General features: G+C 36.6%; 1 protein-coding gene across 1 annotated transcript; it reads right to left on the reverse strand.

Moving 5' to 3' along the window:
• Positions 1-3,618: 3,618 nt before the first annotated feature.
• Positions 3,619-21,885, reverse strand: PIG-X (Phosphatidylinositol glycan anchor biosynthesis class X). The gene is made up of 4 exons (XM_081750933.1): positions 21,697-21,885; positions 15,549-15,695; positions 10,066-10,534; positions 3,619-3,769 (listed from the first exon to the last, which is right to left on the reverse strand). Exons 2-4 carry the CDS (start codon positions 15,674-15,676, stop codon positions 3,641-3,643), a joined length of 726 nt encoding a protein of 241 aa, XP_081607059.1. The 5' UTR covers positions 15,677-15,695; positions 21,697-21,885; the 3' UTR covers positions 3,619-3,640.
• Between the last annotated feature and the right edge of the window lie 91 nt (positions 21,886-21,976).

Raw genomic sequence — 21,976 nt, forward strand, 5'->3', positions numbered from 1 at the left:
AACATTTATTGTAAAGTTCGACAATCTTCCTTAACTGTACAAATTATGTGCCTCAAGATATATAGCGCCATATTCTTTGTGTCTGAATCATGTGAATTTTAAACTATTTTAGTACGTAGTGATATTCTTACAATTAAAAGTGCAATTCTTGGCCAGGGTTTGTTCTGAATGTTAACACTTTATAAAGTTTATATTGTGTATTAGAAGATATATATATTGTTAAATGTATTGACGAATCTAGTGGTCAGTGAAGGGTAAAAATAAAATAAAAAATACGTTTCATGCACAAGAAAGTTTTTATGAAACCTATGAATTTGAGTTTTCCTGATGTAAATATATCTTATCGAACCAAGTGAAATATCTGAATAACTCGTGTAGTCAGAGTATTTTAAAACTTCATCTAACAAAAGACACATGTACTTTTTTTAAACTGTGGGGGGAGAAATGTAAGTTACATTTTGGAAGGTACTTTTCTATCAGACATAAATATATAGTGGATGGGCCAATAATTCCATATTGTCTGACATTAAGTTAAATTACCCAAACCAAGTGTTCAAAATATTCTGTTTCATTTTTAATGCACAACTTGTATATTAAATTATCGTCATGTGCTGTTGGATGATAATTTGTCAAATTCAGTAGTAATATACCTCTTTTAAATGCTGTAGATCCGTAATTTTTTCCAAATAGAATTTTCTTTCGTTAGTCCTCAGACCGAAAGGTCCATTGGGATGAGATACAATGAACCCGCTAGACATTCAGTAGTGCCTCGTTGACCAGTACAGTTATTAAACTTTCCATTTAAGACGTTTCTTACTGTGTTTCCATAGTGACGAGGAATTTATTCATGAACCACACTATACTGTATTGTCAGCTGCTACTACTACTACTCTAGTCTTGAACTGAATAACTGTAGTGAAGCGACTTACGGCCCACGTAATATTTACTAATGTATTGCCACAGGATGAATTTTCAGTAGTAAGACACTTTTAGCATCATTGTGTTAAGTGTAACACGAACGGTTTCAAGTCTTTATTGCCCATTCAGTGAGTAGTAGTCCCCGCTACTAAACTAATGACATGAAGGAAGTTTCGTTTGACCAAACTAGTCAAGATTAGTCTTACAAGGAAAGTCACAGTGTGTGGTGTGGTTTGCGTAGTTGAAATCTTAACAAAAGTCTCAAGAACGCTAGGAACTAGTGACTATTTGATTTAGACCGTGCAGAAAAGCATGGAACAATGCAATAAAATTGCTTTAACGAAGATACTGGGAATGCCGATGTCCATGCTACAAAGACCGTACGCAAGAAAGTGGACTCTGTTCTACAAGTGGAAATATGTACACGACCTGATAGGCAAAAACTATGATATGAGAATGGAATTTTGTGAATTCATACTTGTTTACAAGGTGATTGTAACACCCTGTCATATTCTGTTCTGGGCACATGTTTCGGGAAAAGTAAAAAGGCACAACTGCTAAGTTTGAGGGATTAAAAGTCCACATGAGTTCTATATACGGGGAAGTCTCAAAGTCACTGCTTCAATGCACCAAATCATTGGTCCATTTTTCTTCCTAGAAAACACGGCAAATGGTGACAGGTATCTATGCATGAAACTTCAAAGCTCCACGTGTTAAAAACAAAACACACACAAAAAAAAGGGGGGGGGGAGGGGACACTACATTTTGTCCTTCACCTTGGCTTGCAGATCACCAGATATCTTGATTATTAGCTATGGGGAGATGTCAAGACAGATGCATTAACAGAAACCAGCTAATCTGGACAACTTGAAAGTCTAGTTATGTGATTCTGAATATCCCGAACGAGCAGTCAGCACGAAATTGTCAGCTGCAGGAAAGTGCATCTTTGGACGTGAATGGTGTTCAATTGGAGGTTTGTTGAATTTGAAGCAGCACAAATAAAAAAAAATTTAAACTTTATCGTAAGTACACACAATTTTGTGTTAATAAACGTAATAGTTAAGTTAGTTTCCTGCAGAAACTCCCAATAACTAAGTTAATAAAGACCTATTATGAACTGAACTTGCTTCATTTTAAGAAACCAGGAATAAAAAGCACTTCTTTATGAAGAGAGGAACGGAATAGTGTTTGTGTTTAAAAGGAACATTCCGAACACTAAATAGGAAGATTGTATATAAGAAAACAAGTAGAGTAGTGGAAGTTTATTCCCTTTCAATGATAACTTTACTACTATTGATTATTATTAGCAAGGGACATCAGCGGACGAAAAATCAGTCAGCCCTTGAAGATATCGCTAATAGCGGGTACCAACACCTGGCTCTGATAATTGCCTTGATCAGCAATGAATGAGTCCACAAGGTTCTGCAGGTATTCCACATCCACTTACTTCTCTCTGATCAGATCATATAAGGACACCAACTTACCGAGATGCTGATGTCTATTTTACCCGATTTTCCGAAGTGTATCACAAAAATTCAATGGTATTAAGATCAAGTGATACACCGGTCTAGGCAAGGTGTAATAGTGCCTGTGTTATCAAGCCACTCACACACATGTTCAGCCCTGTGAACACGGCACTTGTAGTCTTGAAGTGGGGAAAGTGACCACGGCGTAGGCATCATGAATGTGTAGTCTGAAGGGCAACACCCAATCTCAGAATGTTTCAACATTATCATGGTCATGCTCACTATCACTTGAGTAGGTGCAATGCGTGGTAAGAACCCCCCCCCCCCAAAAAAAATCACAGAACTACATACTGTGAATGGAATGATTCATTTGACCATCAATGCACTCGACGCCTTGTATTGTTGGAAAGGAGGCAAAATCGTGATTCATCAGATCACACTATACTCCGTCAGTCATTTCGGTGTTGTCTGGCACATTGAAGACGGACAACTTTGTGTCGCTGTCAACAAAGGCCACTTTCGAGGTGCCACACTCCATATGTCCATAACATGAAGTTCTTGTCACAGTGGTCCCTCGAATATGGGTTGAGTTGGGAGGGCTTCCTGCTTTGAAACAGATTCTCATCCCGAAGGAGTGCCACTCGTCTTTGGTCCCTCCGGGCGAGGATCTTTTTTTAAACAGTTCTCAAGCTGTTTCATTGCCGCCAGTACTACACCATTCCTTGTTGACCCACTGAACAATGCGCATCCATACACTACAAATACGGCAGCTTCACTCACTGTGTGACCATATCCAAGTCGAAACCACAATATTTTTTTTCTTTCTTTTCTTCACTCCGACACGTCTTTTGCTTTCCTCATCTTGATGTACTAGTCCCGTACTGGACAGTCTTCACTCGACGTTACTGCTATTGTATCACACGGTACTGATCCAGGTATATATCCTCTGCAACGCCATCTGTTGGGATATCAAGGAATAATCTTACGTATTTCTACGTAGGGCCTTTTATTTCCTAATTTTTTGATATAACCGACTGCAGAAATTGATGCTACAGTTTTTCTTTGAGTGTTATTGAAATGTGGAATATTTCAAACCTCAGGGTTTTTGTTTTGTTTATAAATACTAAAGCACTGAAACATTAAGTTTATATCTAATTGTGTATCCGTAATGCAATGAGAAAAACCAATATCTTTTATACAGCAGATAATTACAATACTAAAATAAAAGTACAAATTGTATGGTTAATTTTCTTTAATTACACTTTTCTCAATGTCACTAACAAATATATACAACTTCCAAAAGAGACTAATAATGTAATAGTGGTAACCAGCTGGTAGTGGTCAGCATTCCCCACAGGTACGGACAGCCTAATGCTTGGAGAATTCTGAAAAAAGAAATAATACACATAATAGTTTCCATGCTTTACGATGACAAAAGTTTATAATTTTAAGTTGTGCAGAGCGTTAAAAAGAATGCAGCAGAACTAGTTTATGGCAAAGTTTAGATTTTGCTTGCTAGGTTGTAAGGCAGCAACTATTTTAATATATACAGTATTAATCATCGTATAGAAAACCTTTTTTAAATACATGTAAATCCCAATTATTACACTTAAAAATTGATTATTTGGAAATGCGAGGTGCTTAAGGATGATTTTACTATTATAACATTAGACTTTATACACTTACAAGACTGTAGGGTCTCTGGTTCGATCCTCGAACAAGTTAGTTTGTGGTGGACAACATCGTGGCCGTGGGTTTTCTCGGGGAAGGGAACTCGTTTTATTCCACCAATTCTTCCATTATCATTCACTTGTCTTAATCATAGTCTCCCTGGGATGTTAAACCTAAAGATTTCATTTCATTTCATTTTGAAGGTTTACTTACAACGCATTTGAAACACTGATGAGCCAAGACAACTTTTGTTCCTCTCTATCATTTTCTAGGAATTAATGTAAATTGTAGATACAATAATGTGACAGTCTCTTGCTAGTGGGTAGCGAAAGCATTGGACGTTTAATGTAAATGTAACATGTAAAATATAAATGTCGACTATAAATTGAATGTGGTTTAAATGACATATAACACAACGGTGTAAGTTATTGTACCAACTTTCTTTTTAAGTGACTTTAATGCTCGTACATGGAACCGAAAACGAAGATTCAAAGATTATCAGACTTCAGTGAATAAATGGTTTAAAACATTACAGGAGGCACATCAAGAACTTCCCACATGACTGAAATGCTGTCGTTGTTCTACAGTTTCCATTGAGCTTTTATGATAGAAAATAGAAGCATTATAGCTCGTAAGATTTCCGATAGGACAAATTCCAAAGACAACAACTTAGTTGTTTAAACTTCACAATTTTCTCTAGTTTAAATTTCACAATTTTACATCACTAAAAAACAGACTACTATCATGACGAAATGTTTAAACTTGTGAAATTAATTACTGTGGAAAAATTATCATTAGCTGTAATTCGATGTGTGGCAAAAAAAAAAAAAAAAAAAAAAGTACAGGTATGTTTGATATTTACTTTACTGTGAACGAACAGTTCGATCTGAGAAAATAAAATCGCTATTAAGATATACAAAATGTTTGTCTTAAATCCCACGGTTGTGCCATGTAGGCTAAAGGAAACATTATGAGAAAGACGGGAAAATTTCCGAGAAAACACACGCACACTGTGTTCGTACACCACAAAGCCCACATCAGGCGAGTTGGGATCGAACCAGGGACCCCGCGCACCAGAGATGAACGCTTTACACTGATCATCCATGACCCCAATTAGAATACAGAAAATTATCAAACTCTATCTTTTTCAAACGTTACGTAGAAAAGAACATACAGAGAGGATGTTGAAACGCTTGTTGACGATTGCCCCTGATAAAGAAAACAATTTCAAAACCTAACCGCTATCCTCCCGGAAAGAACATAGATACTGTATTAATTCTTGCTATATAGCATTTATCGTGTCGCTTACCAAATTAATGACTTCAACATTAAATATTATGTAAATAAAAGATAAAATATAGTACAATACCTTATTAACTGATAGGAAGAAATGTTTCTATCTAGACGTTATTAGCTCATTATCAAGTGTAAAGCGTTACGGACATTTACAAAATCAGTGGAAATATCTCTTGGAAGAAATTTTGCGCAAACAAGGGTCAATTTGTAGCATGGAACGGAATTATTATTATTATTTCTATTGATAACGGCGAAACGAAGGACTTTTTTTTTTTTTTTAAACAAAATCTTACAATCAAGCCATACATATTCAAAAAGTTTTATCACGTATTTATTCAAGAAGATAAACTGACTTCTCTATCTATTAAAATGCTACAATACCAGCAAAAGCGCCTGAGCAACAACCTATAACTTTAAATTTCGAATCTTTGATTTACGGTTATTTGTGATTTCACGTTCAATGGAGACAAATGTTTTATATATGTGTGTACTTTCAATAAATTACTTAAATAGACCTTTTTCACAAAGTTTATTTTTTAAATTATTGTTCAAAGCCTTTGTATTTTAATTAGCCTTTTCCAAAATCAATGCACATGAATTCTGCTGTCATCTTCGGAGTTCTTTTAAACTATACATTTGTGGACGTTTATATATTTGTGACCAACCCTTTCGACAATGAGATCTCGGAAACTACAGGCTCTATAAAGGTGTTATTTTCACTGATCGATTGCAAATTTTGTGTAGATTGTCCAGTTCTAATTGAATATTTAAAAAAACATGGCCATTATTTCTTTATTACATTTTTAGGGGTACACTGGATGTGTTAAAATTAGAAAAAAAAAGTAAAGCATACGCCCATTAAGAGTACCTATTAATATCCTATACGCATTATACATTCCAACATCACATAACTGTATACGAGGGTTGCATACCTCTCAGGCGTTTGTTTCATGGCCAAATGTTACTGGAAAACGAAGGATAACTATATCTCCACTCTAAGTTGAATCTTTACTGTTGGAGTGTTTTGCCCAATGAACATCATATATATCACTGACATAATTAATTGTGTATGTAGTGTATTTGCTTATTACATACTGCATGCAAGAAGAAATAAAACACTGATCATACATGAATTAGAAACTCCAACCGGAAGTAGGCTCAAATCTTGCAAACGGTGCGAGATGTTGAGAAAAAATAATCGAAAAAATCTCTCCTTTATGACCCCTTGCCGAGCTTTTTTTTTTTTTTTTTTTTTAATTAATCGAGACTTCTTTCACTTGTGTCTGTAAAGGGACATGTACAGATGTTGTGAGGAATGAGAAGGAAATTTATGCTCATATGCGAATGATGCGCTGTGTAGAGAGCGCAGGTTTAGCTAGTCCATATGTTAAAATGCTAGGTTTATATGTTTGTCTCCAATCCTTTCGACAATAAAATCTCGAAAATCACAAGTGCTAGAAACATGCCGTTTTCACTGGTCGATCCCAAATTTTGTATAGATTGTCCAGTTCTCATTTAAATTTTCAAAAACCGTGTCGTTATTGTTCTGTTCAACATTTTAGGAGCCGTTTTGAGCCCATAAGATTAACATTGTTGCAGGCCGAAACTACGGTGTTAGGCAACCAGCAGAGAAGTTATGTGTGGCGGGTCGACGTACATTGCAGGCGCTTTGCTTAACGCTGAATGGCAAAACCTATTGCATGCTGGTAACTTCAAAGGCCTCAAGAGACGCAATGAGGCGTACTCGATCGGATATGGATTTATTAGGGAAAAAATCCCTTGATATCGTGTTACTTCTACAAATTTGCTACAAACTGACTCCAATATCTACCGCAATTCACTTCCTTTGTGAGTCTCCTTTCCTTTACTTGTTTAGTAAGGAGATATTCACAGTTGGAAGATTTATGGTCATAACGGAACGATGCGCCGAGTAGACAGCGCAGGTTCAGCTAGTATTTATAATAATTTACGAAAACAGAAAACGATATTTGTCAAGATTAGCTTACTGTCTAGAACTGCAATAGTTTATGATGAAACCTAGCAATAGAAAAGGAAAAACCATTTTCGCCAATTCAACGACTGTAAAAGTATTTTAATGGAATACTATAATATATTGTTTAAATATTTATCACGTAATTGCAAATATCTACTGTCAAATGACTCTTGTTTAGCTAAAACAGTTTAATTATACTAATATATTCAAGAAATAAATCTAATGGTAAGTATATAGAAGATTGTGCTAATAAATGAATGAAGATGGGCATATTGTAATTGTTTATGGCAGTATTTGTGATCTGCCTTAGTAACGACACATCGCAAGCATTAAGAGTACCTATTAATATTATTGTCTTACATTAATTACAATACTAGCGACACGACCAGTTTATTTATTAGCTGAGTTTAAGGATTAAAGCGTCCAAAATACAGAAAACTGGGCATGTCGCTGGAACCTCAATTATTAGATCATGCGCCTTTCAAGTAATCGGGGTTCTAAATCCTGCCAATCCAACGATACATTTTTTTCTTCGTTACTCCATCATACATACAGTGAAACCTTTGAATAACGGACACCGATAGGTCATGATTACTTGGCTGTAAGTAAGATGTTCTGGACAGAGGTAATACAAATTTAGACTCAACATAGCTAATGTAGTAATTATTTGCAGTAAACATAAGTGCTTTAGTTCTAGATGTAAATAACATCGAAATACTGTACTCTTTTCGATTTATGGAAGAGGGAGGGAGGATTCTTTTTAACAAATGAAATATTCTTCGTTGAAGTTTTATCGTAAAATTACAGACATTTGTTCCTATATCTTTGAAGTTGGAGGAAAATATGCAAGCCCCAATGGTCTTTGAAGTCTTTCAGTTCAACGCCCTTTATGCTAAGGGAGACGATGATTGAGGCAAGTGAATAATGATAGAAGAAGTGGTTGAATGAAAATCTGGAAGGAAACGGGCGTATCTCGAGAAAACTCGGACACGATGTTGTCCACACAAACTTGGTTGGGGATCGAATCAGGGACCCCACGCCCCAGAGGTATACGCTCTACTACTGAGCCACCGTGCCCCCTCCCCAAAAGCCCCAAGGAAAAGAGAAGTAAATTTGTGAAGATAAGGAATAAGTTCCCCATAGAATTCTTGGCCATGAGACTGACTCTTCACGACTGTTTAAAGTCAGTGAAGATTTACTGACATTTCCACCAGAAAGCAATTGTGTGACAGAATATAATTTGAGGTTTAGCTTGCGACTGTTTTGTTTGGTGATGGTGGTCAAATGACTTATGACAGTACATTTTGTGGAGAGGAGACTTTTTTTGTGCACTGTTCTGTATTGTAAATTTATTTTCAAATTGCAGAAAGTACGAGTATTTACTCTGTTTAATACGAGTGACCTAGAATAATAATCTATCAGTTATGAACAGGTTACTACAGTGTGCGGCAAAACAAACAATAGTGAGATTCGCGCGCAGGATACGCGTATGGATGGCGCGCAGGTGCAATGTGATATGAGCTGTGGGCGCCACATGTATGCTCAGTTGTGTGTGGACTAGCGCAGTAAGCAGTTGGCGCGAAGATAATGTTACTCACAACAGAGGAGAAGGTGTTTATTGTCGAGCACTATTTTCGCTCACACGGTGTGGAAAGCATCTCACTGCAGGAAATGAGCGCGCACGTCTACTGTATTGTTCTGAAGTGTTAGCTATGGCATGTTATGGTGAAGATTTCATCAGCGACATATGGTTCACTGGCGTACCTTGAACGCTACATCAATCGACAAATAACTTTTTTTTCTCGGGTTTCTAAAACCACTGCACAGTCCATGACCACAGTGTACAGTCTCCGGTCATGGAATATTGGTCCCATATTTCTTGAAACATGTGAACCAGGAACGCAAACTGAGAATCAGTAACGATACAGACAATTGATTTTTGACCCATTCTTGCATAATTTCTGCGGTTTAAGCCACACCAAAACTCTGTCGTTACAACAATGGGTGCAGCAAGACAGGCTATTCCCTACACTGCAAGTGAGTAACTTGCCCTTCTGCCTACGAGAGTTTGGACATCGCTTGATTTCCCGTAGAGCGGATTTTCCATATCCTTCCCACTCTCCTGACCTCACCACTCCAGATATCTGCATATGGGGTATGATGAAAAAAACCATTCTCCGAACAGATATCCCCTACCATTATACCGGAGTTAAGAGAGAAGATTCGTTTTTTCTTTCTTTCGTTCCAGCAATTTATATTCACTAACATGTTCATCGATCTACAGAACCGCTATGAAAAATGTGTGCTACGTAATGGTCAATATTTTGAATACATGATGTACATGCAAGATTTCTCTTAAATTTACAATATAGCCTAACATTTAATTGACATCTATTTGACAAAATTTCTTATGTTTTATTATGTTGTACAACAAACAAATAAATAAATGTAACGATGTGATTTTGGTACTGTTTGTTCTGCCGCAGACTGTAGAAAGTCAAGAAGAAAAGAACGCTGTGCTTGCCCGTAAAAGGAAGGTGTCTGTCCTGTAATAATATATATATTTTTGCCGGGACAAAAAAGAAAACAACTCTCCGTGTTATGGAGGGAGGTTTCGCGGTACTATATTTTATCTTCGATGCCTTCTGTTCGATTCTTCTCATATACTCGTTCTGTAAACGTTTTTCAAACTGATTAAATATACAATAAATTTCAACTTACACTTTTAAAAGGAAGTTTAATCCATTTACACTTTTCATGCTGTACTACGCTGCAAGGAGCAGACACAAAATGCCTCCCGCAATGTTCGTCCAAACTGTCGTCATTGCACTTTAAGTACAATTGTGGTAGGCCCAGAGACACACGGGCATATCCATCGTTTAAGGAATGATGTATCACAGGTTTATGGTATCTCACGTGAAATGGTAACAACATGGACGCTGCAAATAAGTTTTCTGTTTTGTTTAATTTGGAATAGATATAAACTGTGTGACTTTTAGATATGTGTTCAGGCTTTTCAATATCAACAACATCTGGCGTAAAAGCTTGTATACTCCCAGCCTGGCGAAGGTTGAATAGCTGGTCAGGGTCCACATACAGTCCGCTGGGCATTGTTTCCTGCGCTAGAAGTACACAGTCTTCCCAAGGAGACGAGTGACTCACTACGATTTCAACTTCTGAGTGGAGATCCCTAGAAAATAAAAGAATTTAAAAATAATGACGTATAAATTATCATCACTAACTGTAAGTATATGCACCCAAAATGTTATTCCCGCTTCATTAATTAAAACAATCTAAAATGATAAAAAAAAAGTCCTATTTATAGCATTGTACAGAGTTTGGTATTATAACAAGACTAATTGATATGGTTTGAAATAGTTCGCATACGACACATTACTGTCAAATACTAGCAGAATACCCGTTCTTTGCACGGGGAGAATAAGTTTCATTTTGGACATAACGGGGTGAATTTGGATTTAAACTGCATCGGAAGTGTCACTGTTCGTCTTAGCGGCCCACAAAACTATGGATTCGACATTAATATCGGTCACTTTTGATTATTTTTAAGTATTTCCCCCTCACTTCCCCTAAGTTGCAGCGTCAAAGTGCAACGATAAAAATCATCGCAAGCCCGAACCTCATCTATGTAGCAAATGTGATCGACATCGGTGGCGTGGTTCAAGAGTTATTAAGTTTTATTTATTTTTATATATACAGGGTGTTTCAAGACAACACCGACAATGTTTGGGAGGTGATTCCTGACATCAAGATAAGACAAAAAGTATAGACCAACCTGGTTGCACAAATGCTTCCTTTCGGAGTTATAGGCTGCCGAAAACATGAAAAAATAAGCTCCAATACTATAAGACCTACCCGTAGTCGGGTCAAAACTTCACTGAAGAACTAGTATGTGCCCTATCCAAATATCCATGTTTCAGAATCCTAAGGTACTTACGTAACCATTTTTATGGAGGTAGTTGGTGAGTACTTCAAATTATATGCCCGTAGCCAAACTCCCTCTATAAAAATTGTTGCGTGAGTGCCTTAGGATTCTGAAACATGTATTTTTTAGATAGCCTACATATTAGTTCCTAAGTGAAGTCTTGACCCGACTACGGTAGGTCCCTTAGTATTGGAGCTATGGACCTTTGAAGTTCATTTTTTCATATTTTCGGCAGGCTATAACTCCGAAACGAATCATTTGTACACCCAGGTTGGTCTATAGCTTTTGTCTTATCTTGGTGTCAAGAATCACCTCCCAAACGTTGTCGGTGTTGTTTTGAAACACCCTGTATATATATATTTCCGCCTCCCCTTTCATCGAGATTGGGCTGGTGGTTCAAGAGGTACGAAGTCACAAACATAATGACTTTCATTTTTATCAGCGTTTATTTTATTTTATTTATTTATTTTATTTTATTTATTTATTTTATTTTATTTATTTATTTTATTTTATTAATTTTATTTTTAGTTCGGATTTTGGCAAATTAAGTTTTGTATCGCAATTTATAAGTTTTGTATCGCAATTTCACTAGTGAACGAAAATATTACTATATTTAGTTATTTCTTTTATTCTTTACATGAAATACTGAATACTTTTGGCATTACAAATAAGTGTAATAATGAAAGGCAAAGCAAGGAAAAAATAGTAGGAATTAAATTTTTAAGAAGTTCAAATTTTAATATTCTCCAGATTGTTTAAATTGATAGCTGTTTTTGAATGTGTACATACGAAATATTTAATTTTTATTAAGGTTTGAATCCGCAAGAAACGGGGAATTAAAATTAAGCAGTCCACGAAGAAAACCTTCATTTTTACTATAAAAATAAAATAGCTTAATTTTTATATATATAAAAAGGAAGCAAATATATTGTTACCTTTGCGGTGAGTCTTGGGGTATTATTTTTCTATAACATTTCGCAAATCTCACCATTTGCTTCTTCATGTAGTCCTAATCTCCGGTTACTTCTTGAACCATTTTCTCTCTTACGTTCGTGGAAAAGTTTAACTTTGTTAACTTCAGCATTTAAGGTCGAAATTTAGTTTATATGTTTGCCTTTTTTCCTATTCTTAAGATTGATAACTGTACACTAAAGAATATAGATGATCATAAGGGGTCTCTCTATGTTGAAACAGCCGATTAGGACTACATGAATAAGCAAACTGTGATGTCTGCGAAAAATTGTAGAAAAATAATACCCCCAAGACGCACTACACAAGTAATACCAATATTTGCTCTTTTTTAATATAAAACAGTGCGTGAAAATTCATAATAAATATTTTTTTTAAATATATATATAATATTATTTACCTGTATCTCATGTATGTTTCTTGTACCGATGTTTCATCCACTTATTAATCTATTCCATCTATTAATCTACTGACTTTTTCCAGTAAAGTTGGTTAGGAAAAAGGATTAAGTTTATTGATAATTAAATGAAGGCCTGTACACTATACTCAAAGTATACTAGCAATAACCAAGTTTTGCGATCTATCTCTTTTTGCTTGCTCTTAGCTATCCAGACAGCTCAGTCTGCAATTCGCGCACTAAGAATAGATGCAAATTTCCTACATTGTAGAATAAATAGTCGAATGATACACTATTACTTTAAAATGATATTCGCTATTATATTCTCGCAGAATATTAAAAATGTTTAAGCTGAATGCTTTTTAGACTTCCATACCATACAAGTGTCGAAAGTCTTATAAAACAGTAATGTCCGCCCGTCTGTCTATTGATAGATATCGGAGCAAAAACGGTGAGAAATATCAAGAAGCGGTCTTTTACAATCTCAAAAATTCAGCGTCCCAAGAATAGTTTCCATCTCCTCTGTTAACTTACTATTCAAACCGGAAGTTGTTGAAGTTAGCCATTTCCGGTTTCAACGTTTTTCAGCTTAGAACAAAAACAGTAATAGATAGCGACAATTCCGTCAGCCCTCCATTCAAATTGGAAGTGTTCGAGATTAACAGTTTCCGGTTTTAACATTGATCGACACAGAACAAAAACGGTAATCGACAGTGACAAATGGATTGTAGCAATTGGTTCAGCGTCTCAAGAGAATATACCATTATGTCTGTGGGAGTAATTATACTGTTAAAGTTCGGGTACTGATTCTTCGATTATTCGTTATTCGAACAAAATTCAAAAAGAAAATCAATATTCAAATAACACAAAATAAATTATTCGAATAATTCAAACAGCTAATAAATATCATCCTTGGTTGATAAGCTACCCACCACAGTGCTACTGAGAACGTCCCACGATTACACACCGAAGCTAAGGTAGACGGTGATTATGAAAAGGATGATAACAGTGGAACGAAGGAAGTGGGGCAAATGGGAGAACCCCGAGAAAACCCACACACATAGTGCTTGTTCACCATAAAGCTCACTTGGTGCAGATTGGGATCGAACCAGCGACCCCATGTACCAGAAGTAAACGCTCTATCACTAAGCCACCGCGCACCCAAGACGACGAAATGAAACGAAATTACCTCTCCTCGACAAATCTAAAAACTTCAATATTTTAAATTTCCAAATATTCATTTATCTTAAAATATATTTCACGTAACTGAGGTAAAACGCTATATTTCAGCCATGGCTCGGTAAAATTTAGCTTGTTAACATGTTTGATTTAATAAAAACAAAACCAAACTTCTTTTCGTTGTGTATGCTATGCACTGTTTCTTGTTGTTCGTGTAAATACAGTGAAAAATATCACCAGATACCAACATATAGAACAAAACACTATTTTTATAACCTTGCGCTCCGTACCAACATGCAGAGAGCTACATTCAAAAGCATGTTACATTTATATGTGTCATTACTTGGTTTCTTTGAAATACTGCGGATGATTATCTACAAACATTTATCCTCCCAGAACATAGTTATAAATATTAAAAATATATAAAGATAACCAAGAAAGTTCTGTCGCTTTTTGTGGAGATCTGTGTTCAATTGGCCCTCAACCGTGAGTTGAATGTGAATGGTGATAGGCGAAGATCAGTTGTTCGTGTGGGTATATCCAACATACTACCTGGTTGTGACAGTTCAGTTACACCGTGAACTTGCGTAAGAACAGAGTGAACATTGGACCTCCAAAGAGCATCACAAGAGTGTGTAAGCTGTACGAGTTCGAACTGGGGTCAATCGCCGCTGCAGCGGGACGGAAGTTATGCCAGGCCTTTGGTAAGGATGTCATGACTACACGGACAATGCAGCGGTGGTTTAACAAGTTTAAGGACGGTGACAAAACACTCGAAGACGCACCACGTGCCGGAAGACTAACACATGTACAAAATGAAGATCTTCAGGCAGCAATTGAGGCGAACAGTGGTCAGATATGTGAGGAACTGGGACTATTATTCAGTATGAGTGGAGAAACCATTCGGCAGCACCTCCATCAACTTGGGAAACACTAGAAGTTGGGTCCATGATTTCACTCCGGACCAGAAGGAAACGCGAGAACACATCTGTGTTTCTTTGCGGTCTCTTCTGAGGAAGGAGCCATTTCTGGACAGGGTGTTGACATGTGATGGGAAGTGGGTCCTGTATGAAGCTCCACGGCGCCGTCATCGTTAGTTAGCACCCCGTGAACCGGTTCCAAAACAGCCGAACCAGCACTGCACTAGAAGGTCCTCCTGTGCGTTTGGTGGACTACTCGTGGCATCGTGCATTGGGAACTGCTACCAGTTGGTCAGAGCATCAATGCAACTGTATACTGTCAGCAGTTGAGCCGTGTTCAAGAAAAACTCAAAACTGGAGCCAGCACTTCTGAATCGCAAGGGGGTCCTCCTGTTACAGGACAACGCTAAGCCCCACGTGGCTAGGATGACCCGGGACACCATTCTACGCATTGGATGGGAAACACTATTGCATTCGCCATTCTCTCCGGACATTGCACTGTCTGATTATCACCTGTTCCATTCCTTGGACAATCACCTTAGAGGACAATCAGTTCAAATCCCTAGTACAAGTGCAAAATGCACTTGATACCTTCTTCGCTTCACGGCCCACCAAGTTCTACCGCGATGGAATCCATGGTCTTCCAGAACGTTGGGAGAAGGTCGTCGCTGTTGTTGGGAACTATTTTTGATCTTTCATGTACGCCTTACGTGACATATCGATGTTCGAAGGTAATGGGTGAAAAAGTGACAGAACTTTCTTGGTTACCTTTATATATGTTATACTAATTACATACCGATGAAATCCTTCCTTTTCAACTCGGCGAGTCAGCGTAGTAAAGACATCGCATGGTGTTCCATAACCATGAACACACAGTGTCAACCCAAGCAGCTGAGAAACATACAACAATGGAATGTGTATCATTGTTCCCAATAAATATAGTCTGTAAAATAAGAAATATTCAGTAGTCAACATTGTTATCAACACATCAAGCGAATAAAATTAAAGAAAATTGTACCATTACTCCTTAAACTAAAAACGACATATTATTTTCAAGATCATTAGGTGAAAACTTAATATCAGGTAGTCTAAAAAAAAATAGGTAACCTTTGTGTACACGATGGCATCAGTGTTCTAAGTCTCAAGTACAAATCGCAGCGTGTCAAGTCTAACGTCATTTGACAGCTGACAGTTTAAGATAGTAGATTTGCCAAAAGAATTGCAATCCTTATAATCAGATGTAAAGTATTGCGCCGTGAAAATGACTGAACTTGTCGCAAACCTGAGCTATATTTTACAATTTTATTTCGGTAAACGCGCAAATGCTGCACTGGCTCGGAAAGAAATTTTGTGTTGTTTATGGGCAACATATATTATCAAAGGCAGCAGCAAGAAATTATTCAGTCGCTTTCATTCTGGAAATTTCGATGTTCAAATGGATGATATTCTGGCAAAAGTCGAGCAAGACTGACATGTAAGCAATTATGACGTCGCCAATGACCTAAAAACATCATCACCAAACTGTGTTAATCCATTTGGAGAAAGCTTGCTACAAAAAGAAGCCACACGTTTGGGTATCACATGATTTGACTCAAAAACAATTTATTCAATCTAATTTCTATCTGCGAATCTCTACTGAAGCATAACGAACTCGACCTATTTCTGAAGCAGCTGATCACGAGTAGTGAAAATGGATAACCTACGTCAACAATGTGCTAGAAAGATCGTGGCAAAGCAAGGAGAAGTTCCACAGTAGCAAATCCCACACTGACGCCCAGGAAGGGTATGCTGTACGTTTAATGAGATTGAAAGAGCATCATTCATTACGAGCTGCTGCTACCAAGCAGAACGATAAATTCGGACCTGTATTGTCGACAATTAGCGCGGGTGCATCTAGCAAGTCAAAAGAAACACACTGATGTGACGTGACCTCGCTGACAATGCCAGACCGTATACGTCTTTTAACGACCCGTCAGAAATTGAAAGAACATGGCTGGGAGGTTTTAGTGCATCCACCGTATAGCATGGGTCTGGCAGCGTCAGAATACCATTTGTTTTGGTCTCTGAGGATCTCGCTGAATTATGTTAAGTTAGTTTTAACAATCCTCTGATAAACACGTGCCACTTTATTTATTTTTATTCTATTTAAACCAAAAACCACGGAAGTTCTATAGCAACAGGATTATGGATGTTGCCGAAAAATGGCAGAAGATCATCGAACAAAATCATACATATGTGTTTCATAATGTTATTTTCTAATCACAATAGCATATATTCCTTCTTTTAACCCTCAGAGGTTCAATACTTTTTAGACAACCTGACACAACAGCGTTAGTTATCCATATGCTAAAACAGTTGAAAATATATTTGTGTACCAGTACGTTTTAGATTCTACCAGAACACCATTGTTTTGGTTGATTAGTTTAGCGTCCCTTTTCAGCACTGAGGCTATATGGGACGTGGACCTACAGCTTAAGTGGAATCCGAACCACCATAATGGATTCAAATTACAAGGTTCTCCTCCGGGAATCGAACTCGAGATCTTTGTTCACCCAAGGTCTGCAAGGCCATTTTGGACTGAAACATTAACAAGGGAATAAACATTTTGGAAAGATGAACGCTACGTCTTATAGTTGACATTATATGTAAAACAGCTTCTATATTCCAATATGTATTATCTTTAATGGTGGGGGCAGGACGGCTTAGTTGTACAGCGCTCACATCTAATATGAGTAGTCTTTGTTTCGATCTCTGACTATGCGAGTTTTTGATAAACAGCAAGGTATACGTGATTTTTCTTGGAGTTCTCTTATTTCATCTCACACTCACATTCCAACAATTCTTTCATAACGGTTTATTTTCTTTAACCATCCGTCTCCTTTAACTTACAGGGCATAAACCTGGGGTGTACAACTGAATGATTTCATTTCGTTTTCCTATCTTTATTAACGATATTGATATTAGAATATACTTATAGACCTTAAAGTCTGCTCACATTCGATGTCCCAAAAATATATTAGATAAATTTCTTACTTTTCCTATAACCGTAAACATGGGCGGCGATTAGGGTGGGGGGCAGATCCTCCCCCCACTTTTTTACGTCCCACGATTATGCCTGTTAGGCTAAAGGAGACAGTGATTATGAGAAATGAATGAAATGGTGGAATGAAGAAAGTGGGAAGAAACGGGAGAACCCCGAGGAAACCCATGCAATGGTGTTTGTCCACCGCAAAGTTCACTTGGCGGGAGCAGGGTTTGAACCCGAGACCCCATGCACCAGAGGTGAACGCTCTACCACTGAGCCACCGCGGCCCTCCCCCACTTTTTTGAAGTGACCCATTAAGTTAATGTATATAGTTTTATTTTGGAATGTAAAGTTTTTGCATGTATTACTGGTTCATAGAAAAAATGGTACCATATATTTGCCGTTGCGTGAGTGCATATTGGTTGTCTTTCCATGGAGTTAAGAAAGCTACAGGAATTGCTTTTTAATTGCCACAGAGAATGGACTAAAAATTAACCCATTGGAGCGCAACAATTCCAGCATACTATAATTTCTTCTTACAAGGGCTCGATATGTTAGTCAGCCGCTTTGAAACTAATTGAGAGAACATTTCCAAAAAAAGAAGTATTTCACAAGTTATTTTTAATTGCACAAAAACTGAGTTCCTAAAATGCCTTCTCTTCTTTCTAATAGTAAGGAATATTAATTAAAAAGAGAGGATAGACACAACTCTACTATTTCCATTGTTTTGCAGTGTAATGTACGAGTGAAGTGGTGTGTTTAAGAGTGTACGAGCGTATATACAATTAAATTCATTGAATTTAGTGAATTCGACATAATTCTAGGTTTCAGGATTATTTTGTATAACTGGAGTGTTTTAAGTAAATCCGGAATTCTTCCTTTTTCGTCTAATAACTTTCTGAAGCCTGCCTTCTTCGCATTCCTTATTATCTCCTCTTTTACTTCTTCTTTCGTCTTTCTCTAACCTATCACCTCGTATGTCTCGTCGCATAATTCTTCTAATTTCTCTTTGTACCATTTTTCTTCCATTACTACTACTGCGAAGAAGGCAGGCTTCAGAGAGTTATTAGACGAAAAAGGAAGAATTCCGGATATGAAAGGATTCCCGAAGATACACAAAAAAGAAGTAAAGTTGAGAGCAGTAATGGATTGCACAAAGAATATCTTTCACCATTAGAAGAGGAAATAAAGATAATAACAGAAGAAATAAGGGGAGAACAAGTAATAGAGTTAAGAATATAGAAGAGGTCAAGAGGATGATAGAGAAAGTAGGAAGAAGAAATGAGAGAACACTGATGTTTAGCGTAGATGTCAAAGCAATGTTTCCCAGCTTAAGAAGGGATTATATTTTGAAGGTATTGGAAGAAGAAATGAAGAATAGAACAATAAGGAAATGGAAGAAAGAGACAGTGATAAAAACATTAAAACTGATATGGGAGAACAGTGTGTGTGCAATACGAGAAAAATTAGTGAAAATAAAGGAAGGACTAAGTATAGGATTGAAACTAAGCCCAGTGTTGTCAGAAATTGTGATGAATAAATGGGAACAGTAAGTTAAAGAGGAAGGAGGCGAAACACTAATTACGTTTTGCAGGTATGTGAATGATTGCTTAGTAATTTGGAAAGGAACGAAGAGACAGTTTGAGCAATTTGTGGGAAGGATAGAAGATAAAGAAAAAGGAATAAGCCTGGAGGTAGAATTAGAGGAAGAGGGGAAAATAAACTTTTTAGATATGACAATAAGGAAAGTAGGAAGGAAATTTGAAACAACATGGTATAGAAAAGAATGTTCAGCAGGTGTTTATTGCCATAGAAGAAGTGATGTAGATGAAGGAACTAAAAGGAACTTTATTAGAAACATGGAAAGAGAAAAGAAGACATAGAGCAATTTCACAGTTTATTAATCCAGAATGGATATAGTGAGGATAGATTGAAGAAGAATAGCAAGAAAGAAGAGGGCAAAAGGCAGAAGGAAGTGAGAGAAGATAGAGAAGAAGAAAAGAAAAGATGGTTCGGGATAGAGAGCATAGGAGAAAAAACGGAAGTCTTAAAAAAACTTATTGAGAAAAAGAGGAATAAGAACATACAGAAGAGGAAGTAGAAGAATGTTAGATGCGTTGAGAACGAGGAGAAGAAAGGTAACAGAGATTCAAATAAGTGATGAAGGGGTTGTATATAGAATTAAATGCAAAGAATGTGATATGAGTTATATAGGAGAAACAGGAAAGAGGTTACAAGAAAGGATTAAACAGCACAGGATGACGTTAGATTGAAGATAGATAGTAACACTATATATAAACATGTGAAGGAGGCAGGACATGAAATAGACTGGAAAGGCGTAGAAGGGCTGGAAAAGGAAAAAAGAAGCATTACAAGAAAATGGAAAGAGGCAGAATGGATACGAAGGGAAGGAAGCAAGAAAATTATGAATTGGAATAGCGGACTAAATATATATGATGTATGGAGGAAAATGTTAGATAAAACAGAGAAGAAACAAGAGGTAAAAACAGGTGTATTGAACAGCGGATAGACAATTAAAAGTTTATGTTTTCAAAAGTGAAAGTTGTTCATTAAGAATACACAGGTGTGCCAATTAAAAGTTTAGCTCATAAGTGAAAGTTGATCATTAAAAGTTGCATATGTATTAATTAAAAATTGTTAAAGAGGAAAGGACGAATCTGATTGGTTTGTGGAATGACCTCTCGTTTTAAGAAGTATTTAAGCTGTAATCTTAGAAATTGTATTTCATAATGTCTCTGATGAAGGCAAAGTTAATTTGCTGAAACTATAACGCTATTATTTATTTGTTAATATATGCTTTGGTCAGAATTTGTCTTTTAATTTATACGAGAAGTTCCAAAGCTAGAATGAGTGGTATTTGAATGTATATAGAAATCGTGAAAGAATTAAATTTTTCGACAATTACCGATAGTATCCCCTAGAATTTCATATATGTTAACTGTGCTCATGTCATGTCACCTATTGCAAATCTTTTCGAGACAATAAGATGAAAATAGTAAAAGATGTACAATTACTACATAATATTTGAACAATTACTTCGAGTGTGGTGCCTAAACTTGGCTTGCATGAATTTATGTTTGGCTTTATTGGCTCATTTACAGTAAATTGTCTTCATACTTATTTTTTTAAAAACATTAGTTTAATTTGGGGAAAAAATAGATTTTACCTGTATAATATATCAACATGCACGAAAAAATAGACATAAGTGTACCATTTCCGTAGTTTTAATTTTGGCGCACCACTAAAAGAATTGTTGAAAAATTAAAATTCTTTCACTAATTTCCTTATTGTCCATTAAAATGTTTCCATTGGGTGACATCTCACTTGACATAAATAAAATCTAAGAGGGCCACCAGAAATACTTGTTGAAAAATTACAATTCTTTAACGATTTGCGTATAAATATGGCTTTCGGGTGTGTACCATAAATACTAGAGTAAAAAACAAACCAACCTGTGCTAGGTGTCTAGAAAAAGCATGAATTCCATCTAACCGAGTTGGGGTAGGGCGAAGTTGGTGGGCATGCGCAACACCGCTGGATGCGTCCGAAGGGAGCAGGCGCGTCAGTGATGGTGAGTAGCGCGCAAAGCAGGGTAGTTGAGCATTTGTTAGGTTTCATACTAGTAACACCAATTGCAAACAAAGTACAGGTTCTGTACACTGTGAAGTAATACATTGCCAGTGGAAAATAGCATCTAATAGAGGCACCTTTCATATGCACTCACTTATTTTATTTGCCGTAAAGCACTTCTAATGATTTTACCCTAGTAGCCCTACACTTGTAAATTTAAAATACAGCTGTATTACTTTGTATTTAATTCTGTCGCCTACAGAAATGTGTTCCTTATAAAAATCATAAGCTTGGTCCCATATTCTTAATTAATACAAGACTGACTTACCAAGAATCATTTAACGCGTCACTCCTTAATATTTGCTTATTTTCTTATATAACACATTGCTTAATCAGGTGTATCGTTCAAAGATGTGGCCTAGTACAATATATAATGAACTTATGCATGGAGATTTTCTACTTCACTATCATTTTACTTTTTTTTTTTTTTTTTTTTTCGTTGCAGTGCAGACCGGTGCAGACGACAATTACAGACAATAGTATTAAGTGTTGGCAGTACATACTTAGAATATTCTTAAAACTATATTCTTAAAAAAAAATCGAGTAAT

This window comes from Thermobia domestica, chromosome 3 (genome assembly GCF_964235325.1).
Source record: "Thermobia domestica chromosome 3, izTheDome1.hap1.1, whole genome shotgun sequence".
In the NCBI taxonomy this organism is placed as follows: domain Eukaryota; kingdom Metazoa; phylum Arthropoda; class Insecta; order Zygentoma; family Lepismatidae; genus Thermobia; species Thermobia domestica.

Bases quoted from the DNA above. Each gene is read 5' to 3' on its own strand.
- PIG-X (XM_081750933.1), bottom strand. From the start codon at position 15,676: ATGATACACATTCCATTGTTGTATGTTTCTCAGCTGCTTGGGTTGACA. The intron at 10,535-15,548 runs GTATGTAATTAG...TTTATTTTCTAG, and splicing joins GAAAAGGAAGGATTTCATCG to GGATCTCCACTCAGAAGTTG. The intron at 3,770-10,065 runs GTAAGTTGAAAT...TTCTTTTTTCAG, and splicing joins TTAAACTTCCTTTTAAAAGT to AATTCTCCAAGCATTAGGCT.